Raw genomic sequence first — 21,840 nt, 5'->3', positions numbered from 1 at the left:
CTCCTGCTAGCTGTAGCGCCAATTTTAGAATTGTGATGTGCCAGTCTGCACGAATCTGCGCAGTACACCAAATCGGGAGCATTGGCTGTAACAGATCATGGAGCTAACTTTCTGCACTTCCCGACGTTTTAAATCTCTTTACCCATCGCCGAACACTATCATCTGCATGTTTACAACTCCTCCCCGTGGATTTCAGTTTTCAACATCACACGAGATCCGTTCGCAGTTTCCCGTGCTCCATAACACGGCGCCAGTTCGGTGTCAGTTTCAGAGTAGAGCAGTATGCCCATGATTTAGTACTTTGCTGCGATCTCATCTGACTGTTCAAATGGCTCTGAGCACTATGCGACTTAATATCTGAGGTCATCAGTCCCCTAGGACTTAGAACTACTGAAACCTAACTAACCTAAGGACATCACACACATCCATGCCCGAGGTAGGATTCGAACCTGCGACCGTAGCGGTCGCGCGGTTCCAGACTGTAGCGCCTAGAACCGCTCGGCCACACCGGCCGGCATCTGACTGTCGCCGAACGCCTCTAAAACCGGTCAAAAATCAAAAGCGAGAAGTTACTTTTAAATCCTTTCAAACGTGTTAATATTAAATGTCGATAATCCGGTTGTCTTTCGCCAGCCAAAACCTTCCACCACGCTCACGCCAGCTGTTAACAGTCGCAAAGCAGACGTAGTGGGAAATACATATGCACGTCCATGCGCTCACGTAGCATTTTTTTTTTTGTTTCGCGGTTAGGTTTAGATAAAAACACCGACTGCATATGGAAAAGGAAGTTACTTCACGTCTATGGTTACAAATTTGTTATCAGACTACGAGTATCGGTCTATAATGACCATCATCAGATCGGCAGCAAAATACAGGAAGAAACAAAAAATACACTAGCGGATTGTTTGACAATGTTTACTTTAATCACTGAACGCCTCTGTTTTATATAGTTTGCTAATAGTCTCACCTCGTATAGAGTGCCTCACATATTTACTTCGTTTTCTTAGGTTGTGCGCATAGCTCTATAGTGTTTTCTTTTTCCTTCTCTGTTTATATTATATACTTCATTAAGTAGATAATCTTGATCGTGCACAGGTATGGGGTTTTATTCTTTTCTTGCAACGGCGTGCCGCAGGGTACGAAGGGCCGCTGGCGGTCACGATCCTGTAACCACTTCTCGCCTATGCGTAATTCTGGCGTTAGCGCTAACAGAGGGCGCTGATCGTGTGCGGCAGTCTGTTTGCCTTCACTGTGCTTCTTTAGCTATTTGTTTTACAATTTTTTGTCCTTTTTAACAATCTTTTATAGAATTTTATTTCATCGCTTTTTATTACTGTAATACCTCTTACACCTTAAAGGCCTGTCACAGACTTTACTCATTGTATCCACCTTTATTTTTCATTGTACAATTAATCACTGAAGAATATGTATATGCCTACAGCAGTGACATCTGGTGAACTTGCAACACAAACATTTTGTGGCTACTGCACTGTAATTTGTTTTGATCAGTAGTGCTGCTGACAAGATGACTCCTGCATATGTTGTTATTTATAGCCGCGCGGTCTTAGGAGCTGCAGTCATGGACTGTGCGGCTCGTCCCAGCGGAGGTTCGAGTCCTCCCTCGGGCATCGGTGTGCGTGTTTGTCCTTAGGATAATTTAGGTTAAGTAGTGTGTAAGCTTAGGGACTGATCACCTTAGCAGTAAAGTTCAGTAAGATTTCACACACATTTGAACATTTTTGTTACGGGTGGCAGGGAGCGAAAGGCTAGTTACAATTTGTACAGAAAAAATATGGCAGTTATAAGGGTCGAGGGGCATGAAAGGGAAGCAGTGGTTGGGAAGGGAGTGAGACAGGGTTGTAGCCTCTCCCCGATGTTATTCGATCTCTATATTAAGCACGCAGTGAAGGAAACAAAAGAAAAATTTGGAGTAGGTATTAAAATCCAGGGAGAATAAATAAAAACTTTGAGGTTTGACGATGACATTGTAATTCTGTCAGCGACAGCAAAGGACTTGGACGAGCAGTTGAACGGAATGGACAGTGTCTTGAAAGGAGGATATAAGATGAAATCAACAAAAGCAAAACAAGGATAATGGAATGTAGTCGAATTCAGTCAGGTGATGCTGAGGGAATTAGATTAGGAAATGAGACGCTTAAAGTAGTAAAGGGGTTTTGCTATTTGGGGAGCAAAATAACTGATGACGGTCAAAGTAGAGATGATATAAAATGTAGACTGGCAATGGCAAGGAAAGCGTATCTGAAGAAGAGAAATTTGTTAACATCGAGTATAGATTTAAGTGTCAGGAAGTCGTTTCTGAAAGTATTTGTATGGAGTGTAGCCATGTATGGAAGTGAAACATGGACGATAAATAGTTTGGACAGGAAGAGAATAGAAGCTTTCGAAATGCTACAGAAGAACGTTGAAGATTAGATGGGTAGATCACATAACTAATGAGGAGGTATTGAATAGAATTGGGGAGAAGAGGAGTATGTGGCACAACTTGACGAGAAGAAGGGACCGGTTGGTAGGCCATGTTCTGAGGCATCAAGGGATCACAAATTTAGCATTGGAGGGCAGCGTGGAGGGTAAAAAACGTAGAGGGAGACCAAGAGATGAATACACTAAGCAGATTCAGAAGGATGTAGGTTGCAGTAGGTACTGGGAGATGAAGAAGCTTGCACAGGATAGAGTAGCATGGAGAGCTGCATCAAACCAGTCTCAGGACTGAAGACAACAACAACAACAACAACAACAACAACAACATATACATTTGACGATGCTGGTGTTGATTTTGTGTTTAACATTTGACGACGCCACTATGACTCCTATATATATATATATATATATATATATATATATATATATATATATATATATATTTTATGAAATAGGTATGCCTCTTCATATTTAAAGCACACAAATGCGTAATTATGTCAGTAGTACTTTTCATTGTGTTCTATTTTATTGTTTTAAGCCGTAGACAATCTGCTAGTGTATTTGTGTTTTTCCCATAATTTTCCGCAGATCTGATGATGGTCATCATAGACCGAAACCGGTAGTCTGATGACAAAAAATCTGTCACCACAGACGTGAAGTAAAGGAAATTTACTATATATTCGCGTCACTGTTTTATTCGCGACCATGTCGCAGCTTCTTGTATCATACCTTTATTGTTTCAGAGTGTATAAGCGAACGAGAAAAAAATTTCTCGGATTTCACGTTCAAAAATACACTTCTTCCCAGGTAATAACACATTTTTTCCCGTGTGAAAATATACCATAAAGCGCGTAAAAGCACATTTTTTCCGTGTTAAATAACAATATACTTTCCCTCAGAGCTGTAAACTTATCAATCCTTTGAATTGTAAAGGCTTTTTATGCCGTCGTTGAACTTCCCCGCACTTTAGGAAACGAAAGCCAGCAAAAAACAACGCACTTTGAAAAGATCTTTTGACATGCGGCAACATGTGCACTGTGTATTTTCGTACTACGGAAGTATAAATACGAATCTCACCAATTACAGCATGGTAGCATCCAAAGCATTGAAATAGGGACTGCGAAGCGTTTTTGTCAGCCAATCATAGCTCGCGCCATGTGGTCTCGCCAGCCAATGACAACATATTTTCAGAGCATAGGACATGATGTAGTCAGCTAACAGCAACATCACTGTTAAGTAGCGCGAACACGAAAACATATTGGTTTAAATTAATATGATATACATGCCGTACAGTTAAAACAAGAAAACTAAAATTTCATGTGTAACATTGGTCGTCAAATTTCATGCTTTTTCCGACTCTTTGGTTAGGCAGGATCCTAAGAGCACAGCTTGAATTGCAGCATCTGACTATTTCTGACAAGCACGATTATGAATTCCACTGCTATGCACCTAACATTTCGTGGGTGAGCTGGTTGAACAAATGTTCCATCGATCATTTCGACTTTTCTATAGCAAAGCCAATTACATGTGAAACTGCTCAACAACTGACCCCGCTCTTTTTCTGATGCATTATTGCATAATTTGTGATCTGTGAAAGAACTAAAATAAATATGAAAATTAACCTTTAAGACTGGCCTTTATTGACATCTGTTACTTTTTAACATATATCAAACAGAAATGTGACAGTAAAGTTTTACATAGTAGCATAAATGGCTGGTTTTCGAAGTGGCTGGTCCTCAAAGCGTTAAATTTGAACGAGATTCAAACGCTCCACAATTTAAGAAATTCATCCCACATTCTCTCAAATAACGTAACTGATCTTGTGTAAAAGGAAATTTACTTTGAAAATAACGCTTCTCAAATCACCGTTTGCAAAATTTTTCCGTGACGTGTTAGAAATGCAAACAGTTGGGGCGTCACACTCATCGAAAGCAATTCGTTTTTACGAAGTACTCTTTAGTCTTCATCGTAAAGCCTTTGACATATTTTGTTGTCCACACACGCCTGTTCATGCACAGATTTTTGTTGTTTTAAATGGTACATTTTCTTTGCAACTAAAATTTTGGTGTTATTCTCTCGTTTCTTTGCTTGCTGCAGTATTGTTCTGCAGTAACGGGCTAAAGTGAAACTCACTGTTAGATCATCAGTTCCTACCAGTTAAAATTACAAAAATTTAATTGGAGAGTAAAACAATGAAATCTGCCAGGAAGTTTCATATCAGATTAAATCTGCCAGGAAGTTTCATATCAGCGCACACTCCGCTGCAGAGTGAAAATCTCATTCTGAAAACATCCCCCAGGCTGTGGCTAAGCCATGTCTCCGCAATATCCTTTCTTTCAGGAGTGCTAGTTCTGCAAGGTTCGCAGGAGAGCTTCTGTGAAGTTTGGAAGGTAGGAGACGAGGTACTGGCAGTAGTAAAGCTGTGAGTACCGGGCGTGAGTCGTGCTTCGGTAGCTCAGTTGGTAGAGCACTTGCCCGCGAAAGGCAAAGGTCCCGAGTTCGAGTCTCGGTCGGGCACACAGTTTTAATCTGCCCGGAAGTTTCATATATTGTAACAGTTTGTACATTTTGTAAACAAACACATATTGTTGTTGTGGTCTTCAGTCCTGAGACTGGTTTGATGCAGCTCTCCCTGCTACTCTATCCTGTGCAAGCTTCTTCATCTCCCAGTACCTAATGCAGCCTACATCCTTCTGAATCTGCTTAGTGTATTCATCTCTTGGTCTCCCTCTACGATTTTTATCCTCCACGCAGCCGTCCAATACTAAATTGGTGATCCCTTGATGCCTCAGAACATGTCCTACCAACCGATCCCTTCTTCTAGTCAAGTTGTGCCACAAACTCGTCCCCAATGCTATTCAGTACCTCCTCATTAGTTATATGATCTACCCACCTTATCTTCAGCATTCTTCTGTAGCACCACATTTCGAAAGCTTCTATTCTCTTCTTGTCTAAACTATTTATCGTCCATGTTTCACTTCGATACATTGCTACACTCCATACACATACTTTCAGAAACGACTTCCTGACACTTAAATCTATACTCGATGTTAACAAATTTCTCTTCCTCAGAAACGCTTTCCTTGCCATCGCCAGTCTACATTTTATATCCTCTCTACTTCGACCATCATCAGTTATTTTGCTCATAAACACATAATTACAGTCAAATAATGTAGGGAATATATAAAATGTAGACTGGTCGTGACAAGGAAAGAGTTTCTGAAGAAGAGAAATTTATTAAAATCGAGTATAATTCAAGTGTCAGGAGGTCTTTTCTGAAAGTATTTGCATAGAGTGGAGCGACGTATGGTAGTGAAACATGGGCGATAAACAGTTTAGACAATAAGAGATTAGAAGATTTTGAAATGTGGTGCTACAGAAGAATGCTGCAGATTGGATGGGTAGATCACTTAACTAATGAGGAGGTGCTGAATAGAATTGGGGAGAAGAGGAATTTGTGGCACAACTTTACTAGAAGAAGGGATCGATTGGTAGGAGACGTTCTGGAGGTATCAAGTAATTACCAATTTTTTATTGGAGGGAGGCGTGGGGGGGGGGGGGGAGGGCAATCGCAGAGGGAGCCCAAGGGATGAGTACAGTACGATGATTTTGAAGGATGTACGATGCAGTGGTTACTAACAAAGGGAACCTCCCCATCGCACCCCCCTCAGATTTAGTTATAAGTTGGCACAGTGGATAGGCCTTGAAAAACTGAACTCAGATCAATCGAGAAAACAGGAAGAAGTTATGTGGAACTATGTAAAAACTAAGCAAAATATACAAACTGAGTAATCCATGTGCAAGATAGGCAACAACGAGGACAGAGTAAGCTCAGGAGCGTCGTGGTCCCGTGGTTAGCGTGAGCAGCTGCGGAACGAGAGGTACTTGGTTCAAGTCTTCCCTCGAGTGAAAAGTTTGTTTTCTTTATTTTCCCAAAGTTATGATCTGTCCGTTCGTTCATTGACGTCTCTGTTCACTGCAGTATGTTTAGTGTCTGTGTTTTGCGACCGCACCGCAAAACCGTGCGACCAGTAGACGGAAGGACGTGCCTCTCCAATTGGAACCGAAAACATTTGATCGCACGGTCATAGGTCAACCGATTCCTCCACAGGAAAACACGTCTGATATATTCTATACGACACTGGTGACGGCATGTGCGTCACATGACAGGAATATGTTTTCGACCCACCTATCTTGTACACGTGGCGAATGGGTGGAGAGATTCTTCCACCTTGCCCGATTTAGGTATTCTTGTGGATGTGATAATCACTCCCAAAAACGTGATGAAAACATAAGTGTGTCACATAAACTGCAACAAATGAAAGCAACAGTTTCACATTCGCACAGTTTTCCCTGTGATCTGTCAAAACATATGTTTTTAACGTTCTCAAATTTTTCCTTGTGTAGACCGTCAAATCCTGCGTATGTCCAAGGAAATCTGAACGTGTCCTGGAATTTTGGAGAGTGAAGTTGATTATGTGTGAGTGCCTGAACTTTGATAATTGACACACGATCACGGACAGATAATAGTCTGCAAATAAAAAATTAAACTTTGCACTCGAGGGAAGGCTTGATCCAAGGACCTCCCGTTCCGCAGCTGCTCACGCTAACCACGGGACCACGGCTGTCCTGAGCTCACACTGTCCATGATGTTGCCTATCTTGCGCATGGATTACTCAGTTTGTATATTTTGCTTAGTTTTTGCATAGTTCCACATAACTCCTTCCTGTTTTCTCGATTGATCTGTGTTCAGTTTTTCAAGGCCTATCCACTGTGCCAACTTATAACTAAATCTGAGGGGGGTGCGATGGGGAGGTTCCCTTGTAAGAGATGAAGAAGCTGGCACAGGATAGAGTAGCATGGAGAGCTGCATCAAAGCAGTGTTTGGACTAAAGACCACAATAAGAACAATGTATTTCATTTGATCCCACATCAAAACAAAAGGCATAAAATAATTTTGACCGATTTCAAGTGTAGATACTCGTGTGTGCCGACCGTGGCCCGTCTGGCAAACCGCTCCCTGTAAACCGAGCCCGGCGGCGGACCTGGCACCAGACGCGCCATATGATAAGCAGTTTCAGCGTCAGCGCTACGTACCGAACGGGTGCGGGGGCGACGGCGCGCCCTCGTCGTGGAGGCCGTTGGCGGCGGGCCGCGCGGGGGCTGCGCCGTCGGAGCGGGGCGCGCGCAGCTGGAGGCGGCCCGGCACGGCGGCGCGGCGCCCGGGAGCGGCGGGGGCGGCCGCGGCCGGCGGCTGCACCGGCGCCGCCCCCGCCCCCGGGGCGTCGCCCAGCTTCTCGAAGAGCGCGCGCGCCGTGATGAAGCGCGCCACGTGGCTCTCGGTGCGCACCACCGTCGCCTGCTGCGGCTTCTCGCCGCCGCCCGCCGGCTCCTGCAACCACAGATCCAAGTCCTCTTCACCGCACCTCGACTTACATCACATCACCACGCACAGTGGTAGTTGGGGGAAGGGACTGAAGCAAACCGAGCGCTGTTTCATGTGCGAGATACAGAGGCGAGCGAGTGCGCCGGGACTTACCCCAGTTCACTGCTAGTAGCGCCACGTCACTTTAACGCGTCCGCATGTAGCGCACAAGTATTGCACCACAATTTAGTATGAAATTAAAAATCAAAATTTATGTTTAAAACTTTGATAAATTATAGTTTAGTGTAATAATGTTCCGAATACCAAGTCTTGATGTTCTAAACTTAATAGTTTACGGAAAAATGTTGTTTTAAGAGAAAAATCAGAGGCGCTAAATAATGACGCTAGGAAGCCAGAATTTCGTCGGAAGGTGCAGTTAGAAGTTATAAATAAGTGATGATGGTTTTCAAAACCATAAAACAAAAATTAACGCCAGAATCCACGTTTTTCGGAAAAAATCAGAGGCGCTAAATAATGGCCTTAGAAAATTGAAAATTTGTTTTGTGCTTCAGTACACCCCAAAAATAACAGTCCACGTTAATCTACCTCTTATAGTTTTTGAGTAATTAAATAAAAACTAATTTTGTAACTAAAATGTACCTAAGTGTTGTAGATTAAGTACTCGAAATTTTAATGATAGAGGATTTTGGTTAAACGAGATGATCAAATATATCAAATAATAGAGCTACACAAAGTTTAAGACTCGTAACATAAATAGCAACTAATGTAAGTCTCAGCAAAGGTATGGTTCAGAGGTAACAATCTACCGTTAGTTCCAATAAATAAATTCTATGAAGCAAAGTTTTCATTCTAGCGAGCTGTAACTTTCTACGTGCTTTCAAACTGCTTCTCTGAATACCAGCAAAAATTAAGAAGTTTCTGAAGTAACTGGTAACTATATTATTAAAGATTATGTGCCCGAGATAGCGGTCGTTTGTAGACTGCCGCCGTATGCAAATAGAGACAACAGATGTTTTCTCGGCAGTCCGCACCGGCATCTTATAAATACAGCCCCTGAAGCAGTAGGAAGGTTCACTTCGCTCTCAGACACTGGAGGTCCACGCCAGTTAAACGTCTGGTCGCGCTCTGCCTCGGATGACGTCAGAGCCGAGCTGTGACAAGCGCGTATTTGGCAGTGAAAACGGATAGTGAACTCGCGAGGACTGGACACCGTCCTGGATCGTTTAGAATTCGGTAAAATAACTGTTGGTGTGCCGCCCGTGTGAAATTCAATTCCACGTGGCACTTTTATGGCGAGCATTAATTTTTGAACATTTATTGCGAACTTTCAAATGAGTGGTGTTAGTCAGGGCGAAAAACAATCTGGTAGGAAGTTGCCTTAGAGGTCGCCTCTGAACTGCTAAAGGTGCTGTTACATTAGAAAGACTTGTTTTCAATTGAACATAACGCAATTTTAAGTGTTGTTTGTGAGGAAATATAATTAAATTTTGATTGGAACTTTAAACTTTTACTGAAGTCATAATCCTGATCCCGAAAAGAAATGGGAAATAGACACTTTTCTTTCAGTGGGATGGACCGGAATGTGGCCGTGCAGATTGGAAACTAAGGTCAGTACGTTTCCCTTCGCTTTCTGGCTGACCACCAAATTAGTTGCCAGGCTCACGTGATTAGAGACGACCTCAAAACTTTAAACCACTGATGAAACTTACTCGCCGCCCCACAGGACCAAACAACGAGGTCATCGGTCCCATCGGATTAGGGAAGCGTGCGGAAGGAAGTAGGCCCGTACCCATTCAAAGACACGATGCCGGAATTTGCCTGAAGCGACTTAGGGAACTCACGGAAAACCTAAATCAAGATGGCCGGACGCGGGTTTGGATAGTCGTCCGCCCGAATGCGAGTCCAGTGTGCTAACCACTGCGCCACCTCGCTCGGTTCGACCATTGCATCTGGGAGAGAGGGTACGGTTTCAGCTGGCGGTCAGGGCCGCCGCTCCGCCACTGACAATGACGCACACCCCAGTAGCAGTTGTCAATGGCTGTCAAACGATTTACGCGGGAAAATAATAATAATTCCAATTTTGGCCACCATGTGCAAATCTGGTGCTGTGGATGCAAGGAAGATATTTACATTTACAGTACTGGCCATTAAAAAATTGCTACACCACGAAGATGTGCTACAGACGCGAAATTTAACCGACAGGAAGAAGATGCTGTGATATGCAAATGATTAGCTTTTTAGAGCATTCACACAAGGTTGGCGCCGGTGGCGACACCTACAACGTGCTGACATGAGGAAAGTTTACAACAGATTTCGCATACACAAACAACAGTTGACCGGCGTTGCCTGGTGAAACGTTGTTGTGAAACCTCGCGTAAGGAGGAGAAATGCGTACCATCACGTTCCCGACTCTGATAAAGGTCGGATTGTAGCCTATCGCGGTTGCATGTTAATCGTATCGCGACATTGCTGCTCGCGTTGGTCGAGATCCAATGACTGTTAGCAGAGTGTGGAATCGGTGGGTTCAGGAGAGTAATACGGAATGCCGTTTGGATCCCAACGGCTTCGTATCACTAGCAGTCGAGATGACAGGCATCTTATCCGCATGGCTGTAACGGATCGTGCAGACATGTCTCGATCCCTGAGTCAACAGATGGGGATGTTTGCAAGACAACAACCATCTGCTCGAACAGTTCGACGACGTTTCCAGCAGCATGGACTATCAGCTCGGAGATCACGGCTGCGGTTACCCTTGACGCATCACGAACAGGGGCGCCTGCGATGGTGTACTCTACGACGAACCTGGGTGCACGAATGGCAAAACGTCATTTTTTTCGGATGAATCCAAGGTCTGTTTACAGCATCATGATGGTCGCATCCCTGTTTGGCGACATCGCGGTGAACGCACATTGGAAACGTGTATTCGTCATCGCCATACTGGCGCATCACCCGGCGTGATGGTATGGGTGCCATTGGTTACAAGTGTCTGTCACCTCTTGTTCGCATTGACGGCACTGAACAGCAGTGGACGTTACATTTCAGATGTGTTACGACCCGTGGCTCTACCCTTCATTCGACCCTGCGAAACCCTACATTTCAGCAGGATAAAGCACGACCGCACGTTACAGGTCCTGTACGGGCCTTTCTGGATACAGAAGATGTTCGGCTGCTGCCCTGGCCAGCACATTCTCCAGATCCCTCACCAATTGAAAACGTCTCGTCAATGGTGGCCGAGCAACTGGCTCGTCACAATACGCCAGTCACTACTCTTGATGAACTGCGGTATCGTGTTGAAACGACATGGGCAGCTGTACCTGTACACGCCATCCAAGCTCTGTTTGACTCAATGTCCAGGCGTATCAAATCCGTTATTACGGCCAGAGGTGGTTGTTCTGGGTACTGGTTTCTCAGCATCTATGCACCCAAATTACGTGAAAATGTAATCATATGTCAGTTCTAGTATAATATATTTGTGTAATGAATACCCGTTTATCATCTGCATTTTTTCTTGGTGTAGCAATTGTAATGGCCAGTAGTGTATAATGCATCAGGAACGGGACGTCGGCTTCAAAGGTCAAACAGTTAGAACGGAAAAATGTTTATTTTATTATAAAACACAGCTGCCTCAGCTTGTTCAGTATGAGCAACGGAGACGTCGACGAGATGTTTCATCCGTAAAACGACGTGATCAACAGTTACTGGCAGCAGTCTCAGCAACGAGTTCCTGGTAAACGCGTTCTTTTAGATGCCCGCAGAACTGAAAGTCACAGGGGTTCTTATCAGGTGATATTGCAGACCATGCATTTGCAAAACCTCCGGATATAATACATTCGTGGAAGGTTGCATGCAGCAGATCTTTCACCAAGCGATTCACATGAGGCGCGTGGGAACCGTTCTCTCCAAAGAGAATCCTCTTCCAAAGCAGGATTCGCGTGCTGTAAAAGGATGGCTCAACAACGTGCAGACGTCACGGTACATCTGACAAGATCGCTGGGTATATTCTCTTCAAAGAAGAACGGAGCGAAAATAAAGGTGCTCGTGAATCTACACCACATAGTCACATACGCCGAGTGCAATGGCTCTTCACGCAGAATACGTGGTTTAACAGTTCGCCAAATTAGGCAGTTCCGCATTAACATATTAGGGAACCTCCACGAGCAGCTGCACTTTAATTATAACCACTCGGCATATTGTGTTTAATGAATACTGAGTAACAATGTGTGTAATTTTTTTTTCAATTTTAACCTGATAATTATGTATATGTTGTATTTCATACTAGTATGTCGTGTTCCCAGTTTGGCAGAGCTTTGCCACAGGAAACACGAAAGCGGTCGAAGACGTCCGTCTTCTGGTCGGCTCCTGATCGTTGACAGAAGGAAGCTAGTTTTTGATTACGCAAAGGTTTCTATTATTCAGAAAGAACAACCCGGATTTACGTAATCAGTATGAATTTTATAATTACCTAAGGGACTTTTAACAACGAACAATAAAAAATGCATTTGCAAATGAAATCATTAAGAAATGGGGCAGCTATTAGTTATATAGAAGATAAGGAGGGGCCTTCTGTCTACAACCAGGATGCCGCAGTATTCTCTGCTGTAGTAAAGGCTGTTTGACATTTATACAAATATGACATGGAGGTAAAAAAATCAAGGAAAAGAATAGAATAAGAAATCTGATAAACACTAAATATATTCAAACAATTCTCACAAGCAATTACGGCTTATTTATAAACGGTATAACTTACGTAAGTAATTTTCTAACTGTATGGTGCGATCAGATTTCAGCCTGTCCTGTGCTAGCTTTTTGGTTCACGTTTTTGTCACAAATTACAGTAATTACTTTTCTCCTTCCTTCGAGAATTCTTGCACCGTTCAACACCTTCATGACAATACTTGCCTGTTTACAGTATCGAACATAAATTACTTGAATTTTATTAATTAGTAACTGTTGTCTGCTCGCTGGCAAGACCGCTCACTTTTATGGCTTAAAGACGACCTCCTTTACGCTTTCACATTACAAGCAGAAGTACGATAAAATCTGAAGATCTACAAAGGTTTTTACTGTCATCTTTTATTTAGATCGAAGCGGAACGTTCAGTTCAGCTTCTGTTAAAATGTTTCTTTGACTGCGCAATCGATGTATTAGAGTCCGCGCTAGATGCGCATCTTTACAGTTACATAAATTATATAAAACAAATGTCTTTCAAAGAATAGGTCTCATCTCATAAGTTGATCATTTAATATACAGATAGGTTAATGCCTTTCCAAGGGTACTCACATTTCATACGACGGAAAGCCCAATAATATTACACACTCTCCTACCGCTCCGTAACAATGTAGACGGAGCGTTAGGTCGTTCCAGGGTGTACCTAAGTCTAAACAGCCGATGGTTATACCACCTAGAAAGCCAACCAACCGAGAAGAAAATTCCTCTGTTAAGCAGCCAGACAGTGGTCGGCGATTCTAACTGCTTTCCAGTCGCTACAGTGTCCAAATGCGGACCACACAGAGCAAAGGCGGAGTGTCCGACATCCGAGATGGAACAACCGCCCACCACCGAACCCGCGTTCTCAGCCAGCACCTACGGAATCGAGGATACTCTCATTCGATGTGGCGAGTTGTCACCAAACACGCTTATCAGTTACCTCGAACGCAAATTTCTACTGCCAGAACAGCCTCGCACGATGGCGCGAGTACTGTGCATCACCGTGGAGTCTGTCCAGGGCCTTCCTCTCTGTCCACAACGGCTCTTCGATGCCAATGACTTCCACGGTGGCCTGACGCCTCAAACGATTGTGAAAATATCGGGTCTAAAGCGAGGACTGATTGCGTGTTCAGCAGTTAGCTTTTAAACAAGCATACGGGAAACCTGGTCCCCGCTGAAACTATTACGTCCATGTACGTTTTTAACGTTACGCGAGCTAATCCCAGAATTGCTACGAGGTGATGTGTATCTGATGTACGGCTGAACGCCAGCAGGCACAGGGCTCAAGGCAGGCCGCAGCGACCGCTGCTCAAGAGGCGAGTAGCGTCATCGCAAATAGGTAAATACCAAAAGCTGGGAATTTGGACAGCTGTCGCTCATGTGGGGCCTTTGTGCAGGAGACAATGCTAAAAAGAAACGAAAGAGTGTCAGACAATCGCCTAAGTTACAGCTCCTTGAAATTTGACGGTAACGCACGAGTTATTAATGCAAATCTCAATACATCGATGATCTCGGATAAAAGTACAGAAGTTAATATTTCGCAGTGAATAAACATTTACGCAATAACTTTTAATCGCTTCATGCGATTTCACCAAACTGTTTCTCAGATTATAGGATTGCACTATAGCTATTATCCATGAAAGCTACATATCTTTATTTCATTTACTGATTTATGATGTCTTTTATATCGCTTTCGTTATGCAAATTAACGTCAGAATAATTACACGGCAAATGAACACAGTATCAATACCTCATATTGTCATACTGGTGCAGTTAGTTATTGGGCAGTTTCCTACTTTGGCAGTAACTTCATTTAAATGTCAATTGCAAGTGCTATTAAAAAAACCATGGGACAATCTGTAATTAATCATCACGAGCACACTAGTATTTATAAACAAACTATTACTTATATTTATTGTAAATTATCTGAGTAACTGAATTTCTATGACGTTACTTAAATATTGTAAATATTGTTGCAATATATTAGTTTAGTCCGGGGAAGTGGTCAACTTTAATCAGACCATACATGTAGAGAGCTTAAGGAAGATTTCTTTTTGTTGGGGATGGCCTTCAGCCAATGGAAAAGCAGACAGTAATGCAAAGCTATGAGAGTGAGTTGGAGACAGCGACTTCTCGAGCGAGAGTTCAAGGGAGCGATTCCGGACAGTTTTATGCGAGTTTAGGAAGACAGGCCTGTCTAGAGCAACAAGCACGATTCAGTTGTACACGTGATTGTTTCTCGACGGTGAACGCCTGCTACAACACTTAACTTTTGAAGGCACTTTACACACTGGTGTCCAAAACTAACGCAACAAACCACTATTTCCCCATCCTGTGGATAATTCACGATATAATCACACAAAATGTCAACCGATGTCCGTACAATCGTGCCCTGCATACCAACGATGACGTCTGGACACCTATCAAAGAGTATAGTGTTGGATAGCAACTGGCATCTGACCTCGCAGCATCCACTGGACGTGTTGTAGCTAGGCAAACAGCGTACAGAATGCTTTGACAGAGTGGCTTTATTGTCGGAGATCTGCTGTATATATGCCTCTGACGCCTCTTCACAGAAGGGAACGCCTAGAGTGGAGCCGTCAACATGCCATCTGGATTGTCGAACAGTGGACCAATGTCTTTTCATAGGTGAGTCCAGATTTGACCTGGACAGCGATTCTCGACGGATTCGCATCTGGAGGGAACGTGGAACACGATTTCGGGACTGACCATTGTGGAAAGAAACTGATATCGGAGATGATCTCTAATGGTCTGGGCATGATTATGTCTCTAACATCTCTTCGTGAAACTGCACGGTTAAATCGGCAAGGTTTAACTGTTGTTAGGTATCGTGACGAGATCTTGGGACCCAGCGTGCAGTTCTTCTGAAGTGCTGTGGGTCCCACACTTCGTACTGATGGACGACAATGCTCGACCTCTCAGAGCACAGGTCGCTCATGTTTACCTGGAAACGGAAGATATTCCACGCATGACGTGGCGTGGCCTGCTCGCTCTCTCGATCTGAATCCCGTAGAGCACGTCTGGGACACGGGTTGCATCACGCCAACATCCACCAACCGCTCTCCAAGACGTGCGAAGAGCGCTGCAGGAAGAATGGGTGTTACTGCCTCAACATGAGACTGATGACATCATTCACAAAATGCCCCATCGTTTGTCAGGCCTGGATTACTGCCAGAGGTAGTCACACCCCATACTGAGCGCATTAGCCAGATTGAATGTGTGTGTGTGTGTGTGTGTGTAAATACGTTAAATTAGAAAAACAAAGAATATTTTTGTCTACCGTTATGCGTGTTCCAGTTGCTTCCGTTCTCTACCCTTTCATTGTTTCTACTTTACTATCACCTGTTCATACTGTTTTGTGACTAAATGTCCGCAGCTCGTGGTCTTGCGGTAGCGTTCTCGCTTCCTGCGCACGGGGTCCCGGGTTCGATTCCCGGCGGGGTCAGAGATTTTCTCTACCTCGTGATGACTGGGTGTTGTGTGTTCATCATTTCATTATCATTGACGTGCAAGTCGCCGAAGTGGCGTCAACTAAAAAGGACTTGCGATACGGCGGCCGAACTTCCCCGCAAGGGGCCTCCCGGCCAACAATGCCATACGATCATTTCATTTCATGTGACTAAATAAACGCAACCTCTCAAAATTTCGGTTCTTTGCTTTAATTTCGGACACCAGTGTGTTTAGAGAGGTCTGAATGTGCTCCAAAGTAGGACTAACTATTTTGGCTTGATTTATTTAATTAAGAGAAAGCCGAGGATGAGCTATTATTCTTCGTATCGTTTGAGTTAATTTGTGAATCATCATGTTAAACTCTGAAGTATTTTTAGTTGTTAACTTTCGTGTATTGTGATCACGAAATGGACTCAATTTTCGCGTAATTTTGATGACTATTTAGTTTGGGGAGTTTGCTACCATTCTCGTAACTTTACTGCATCTGAAAAGGTTATATGGCGTCTGTATTTTAATCGAATATCGTTGGACCACTTCCCGTTTATGTAAGATGGCCTTTCAGTTCTTGAATAAAAATTATTCAGCATAATTCTCTGTCGTCTTCATCAGTTACAGATGTCAGAATAGAACCCCTTTATTAAATTATTCGTTTATCTTTTATTTTGTATTTCTGTGTATTTTATTAACTCGTAATGGCAGCCACTGCACAGACTATTTGACTACATGATCACAGCTACAGGTTGTTATTAGCAGGGAGTTAGCTGCAGGACATGAAAGCAGACGTGCGCGGCTAAGACCCTATGACTACATCGAGCTATTCTTTTTAAACAGAGGCGTGCATACTTCAAGTACCTGAGAGTCCTCTCGCCCCCCCCCCCCCCCCCCCCCCACACACACACACAGGAGACAGCGCGCAGCTGCGTTATTCTTGTCCCGCTGTGTTCAATTTTTTCCTCACCGTCACTGATACGCTATCAGCTGCTGGTCCTCACGGATTAAATCTTATCTCCTCTTGGTTTCCACAGTGGCATTATCACAACTGTGAACTATATTGAGATTGCTCGATCGGTAAGTCGGACAAAGTTTGTGACATACAATGAGCGACTACAGCAGTGCCATCCCCGTCATATTAGAGAACGCAGTGTGACGTAAATCTACGTAAGGGTTGTGGGTGAGTTCGGAAGTGCAGGAGATCGCTATTTGCTAGCCCACACCCCACCCATGTCTCATGAAAGCATGCCCAACTCAAATAATATTCTCGTTTGAGGGACGGTGGTTGGTTGGAGGATTTGGGACAGGGGACCAAACAGCGAGGTCATCGGTCCCATCGGATTAGGGAAGGATTGGGAAGGAAGTCTGTCATGCCCTTTCAAAGGAACCATCCCGGCATTTGCATGGAGCGATTTACGGAAATCACGGAAAACCTAAATCAGGAGGCAGGACGCGGGTTTGAACCGTCGTCCCCCCGAATGCGAGTCCAGTGTGATATCCACTGCGCCACCCCCACTCGGTCCGAAGGATGGACCACCATCAAGAGTGTATCACATTCTCTGGGATAGCCCCTCCAAGTCGGCAGACAAGATCTGGCGGTCACAGACGAACTCTATCGTCCATACAAGCTACGGACATCAATGAGACGCAGACCATGGTTGTATATCTCACACAGTGCTGGAACTGTCCGTTATTGTGTGCGCTACTAAGCGGGAGCGACTATTTTTCATAAAAGCGGCTACACGGGCTCCAGGATGTCACCGGACGTAGAGGAGGCATCTGCTGCACCGCGCTCCTGATGAGCTCTGGTGATCACAAAAAACTGGCTGCCGCAGTGCACACCCTTAGCGTGAATTTGCCAACCATCTATCATCACTTTAAACAAGGCTTAGCAGCAAGCGAAACTGACGCGGGAGCTTAAGCGAATAATCTTTCTCCCTATTCTCCAGAACAGAGTGGACTGCACAATGAAAGTAGGTAAATATGAGTCACCCGTGAGGCCTGAAAAACGACGAGAGAAATTATGTAGAAGTAGAGTGGCAGAACAGTAAGGTTCACACGACCACAGCAAAAGGAATTTCACCACTAGAACCCAGGACGAGATCAAGACGCGGCCTTCAGAACGATGCTAGAGTAACCATGAGTCTACGGAAGAACAGAGACAAAATAACTACTAACAGTGGACAGTCTTCGTGTCTCACTGAGCTGTGGCGGACTCTGACGACTGCTGCCGTGTTCTCCTGGGACATTCCAGGAGAAATGAAGTGGCTCCTGATAACTTCGGTTGGCCTGCTGTGTCAGATACTCATTTCATCCGTCTGAATGTGAGCGCCATTGCTCTGATGTCAGGAAAGGTTTCCTGGCGGTGCAGGGACCACCTGACGCTTATAGGAACGATTCGAGGCCCGAATGACTTGCAGCTGACTTGATAATGAAATATGGGACAGAGTAATATAGTGCGTAGTTGTACCGCTACGCGAGCTACAATATGTTAAAAGTTTGCATGTGCCGGAGCACAAGTAAGCATATATAATCAGGTCATAATTGCTATGTACAGTGGCATATCTAGTTAAAGTTTATATTTCACAACACTGAAGTGCGTGGCAAAGAGTACTTAGTACTGTACCACGACTTGGGCTGGTGCGTAAGTTCGTATCTTTTTTTGTTTTGCATGGTGGTATTCCGGTTGCTACGGGTTTATTTATCCATTGTCATTTTTTATTTGTAGTTCACTGTTACTGAGTTTACACATTGTCATTTCATTTGCAGACAGTCGATGGAGCTGTGGACACTAGAAAATGTTGTGCCAAGTGGAGACACCTGAACATTCCTGGCGTATTCTTCTGTTTGAGCTCAATAGAGGGGCGACGGCAGCCACAAACGTTTGCACCGTGTACTGGGATAATGCCACTGGACAGACGACGGGAAGAATATGGTTTTCTCGTTTTAAGGAGGATCGTTTTGACATTAGTGACTCTCCACGTTCAGGAAGACCTATGCGGTTTGATGAAGATCGTTTACACGCATTAATCCACAATGGTCTACTTAAGTGTACACAAGGACTGGCAGATGTTATGAAATGTGACAATTCCACCAGCGTGTGACATTTGCATGCAGTGAGGACGGTTCAAAAATCGGATGCATGGATACTGCACGCTCTAAGCCAAAATCACAACAACAATAAAAATCTGCGGGTGGCTACATGTGCACCTCTGTTTGCTTGTCATCTACTGGCTCGTAAACACCACCGCCATTCCTATCCTGTTTCGTTACTGATGACGAGAAATTGTGTTTCTGTGTCAAAACAAGGAGAAGAAAGGAATGATTGAGCCCAAACAAAGCAGCAACTCCCCGTAGAAAGACCAGCTCGCATCCACAAAAGATAGTATTATGCTTCTTTGTGCAGCAGCGACGGTGTGGTGTGCTAAGAATTGTTTCCCCGAGGTGTAACCATCACTGCTGGCATTTACTGTCAACACAGAGACGTCTTGCAGACGTAGTCTAATAACAACAACAAGGAAGAGTGCGTGAAGTGATGCTATTTCATGATTAACCCCCCCCCCCCCCCGCGCGCCAATATATAGGAGAAGCTGCGTTGGGAAGTCATTCCACAACCAACTTATTCCAGATTTTCACCTTTTCCGCTCTCTATCGAACACTCTTCAAGGAATTTACCTCTCAGGATCAAAATGTCTCTAAACATGTCTGAACGACTTCTTCGCCTCAAAACCACTTGCTTTTTACAATCGTGGAACCGAAAAGTTACTCCAGAGTCGGTGCACTGTTGGAAATAGTACAGGAGAATATACACTGAAACGCCAAAGAAACTAGTACAGGCATGCATATTCAAATACAGAGATATGTAAACAGACATAATAACGGCGATGCGGTCGGCAACGCCTGTTTAAGACAAGTGTCTGGCGCAGCTGTTACATCGGTTGCAGCTGCTACAATGGCACTTTATTAAGATTTAAGTGAGTTTGAACGTGGTGTTATAGTCGGCGCAAGAGCGGTGGGACATCATCTCCGAGGTAGCGATGAAGCGGGGATTTTCCCATAAGACCGTTTCACTAGTGTACCGTGAATCTCCGACATCGCTGCGGCCGGAAAAAGATCCTCCAAGAACGGGACCAACGACCACTGAAGAGAATCGTTCAACGTGACAGAAGTGCAACCCTTCCACAAATTGCTGCAGATTTCAGCGCTGGGCTATCAACGAGTGTCAGCGTGCGAACCATTCAACGAACATCATCGATGTCGCCTTTCGGATCCGAAGGCTCACTCGTGTACCCTAGATGACTGTTCGACACCAAGCTTTACGCCTCGCCTGGGCCCGTCAACACCGGCACTGAACTGTTGATGACTGGAAACATGTAGTCTGGTCGGAAGAGTCTCGTTTCAAATTGTATCGAACGTATGGACATGTAAGGGTACGGAGACAGCCTTATGAACCCTGCATGTCAGCAGGACTGTTCAAGCTGGTGGAGGCTCTGTAACGGTGCGGGGCGTGTGCAGTTGGAGTGATGTGGGACCCCTGAAACGTCTAGATACGACTGACAGGTGACACGTGCGTAAGCATCCTGTCTGATCACCTGCATCTATTCATGTCCATAGTGCATTCCAACGTATTGGGGCAATACCAGCAGAGCACTGGGACACCCCACACGTCCAGAATTGCCACGGAGTGGCTCCAGGAACACTCTTCAGAGTTGAAACACTTCCGCTGGCCACCAAACTCCCCAGACATGAACATTATTGAGCGTATCTGGGATGCCTTGCAACGTGCTCTTCAGAAGAGATCTGCAACCCCTCATACTGTTACGGATTTATGGACAGCCCCGCAGTATTCCTGGTGTTACTTCCCTCCAGCACTACTTCAGACATTAGTTGAAAAAATGGTTCAAATGGCTCTGAGCACTATGCGACTTAACTTCTGAGGTCATCAGTCGTAGAACTAATTAAACCTAACTAACCTAAGGACATCACACACATCCATGCCTGAGGCACGATTCAAACCTGCGGTCGCGCGGCTCCACACTGTAGCCCCTAGAAGCGCACGGCCACTCCGACCGGCAGACATTAGTTGAGTCCGTGCCATGTCGTGCTGGGAGAGAGGGTATTCACAGTTTAATCATCATCTAGAACAGGGCTTAACAACTAGCCGGTTTTGAGCGCGAGTACTCGCGTCTGCTCAGGCACGTGCTCGCGAGCAGGTGCAAGGTCGCGGAGTAGGGAGGGAGGGGAGGGAGGGGAAATGCGCGCGCACGTTTGAATAGGGTCGCAACACGCCTACTGAATTCGCGCCGACTGTGTAACGTTTAATATACTACGATCAGCTCTAACAGTCACTTCGCTGGTTAAGAATCATGTCAAGTCGCCGTTGTGTAATAACCCCAACCATGCTTTCGCAGTTCAACCCGCATTGGGAGGAATTGTATTTGTTTACAGAAAAAGTTGGTGTTGCAAAATGTTTAGTATGTCACTAAACGCTGAATTCTTTTAGGAAATTTAATTTGCAGCGACATTATATGTCGTATCACGCGAAAGACTACGGAAGTGGAAAATGTAATGGATCAGACCGTGCACAGGAAGTTATTAAACTTAGAAGGAAGCTATTCGAAGAAGATCTGGATGACTAAGAAAAATCAACTGAGGCAGCTCTCAGAGTGAGTTACAAAATTGCTTTCCTTTTAGCAAAATCCCTGCGGCCCTTCACTGATGGCGATTTAATAAAAGAATGTTTGGTAGTTGCAGCGGAATATTTGTGTCCATCTCAAGTTGAACAGTTTCGGATTGTGCCATTATCTAACATGATCATTATGCGTCGCATACAGGACATGGCAGAC

The 21,840-nt window shown here is 44.5% G+C and overlaps 1 protein-coding gene across 1 annotated transcript in view; it reads right to left on the bottom strand.

The window, feature by feature from the left end:
* The window catches only part of LOC126252635 (uncharacterized), a 204,952-nt gene that overhangs the window by 181,193 nt on the left and 1,919 nt on the right, over nt 1-21,840 (bottom strand). Inside the window, 2 exon segments of the mRNA XM_049953538.1 lie at nt 7,537-7,590; nt 7,684-7,831. Coding sequence (XP_049809495.1) covers nt 7,537-7,590; nt 7,684-7,831 — 202 coding nt within the window.

Source organism: Schistocerca nitens, chromosome 4, assembly GCF_023898315.1.
Source record: "Schistocerca nitens isolate TAMUIC-IGC-003100 chromosome 4, iqSchNite1.1, whole genome shotgun sequence".
Classification (NCBI taxonomy): domain Eukaryota; kingdom Metazoa; phylum Arthropoda; class Insecta; order Orthoptera; family Acrididae; genus Schistocerca; species Schistocerca nitens.
The sequence above is the reverse complement of the archived record's forward strand: the minus strand, read 5'-3'. Positions and strand labels throughout refer to the sequence as shown.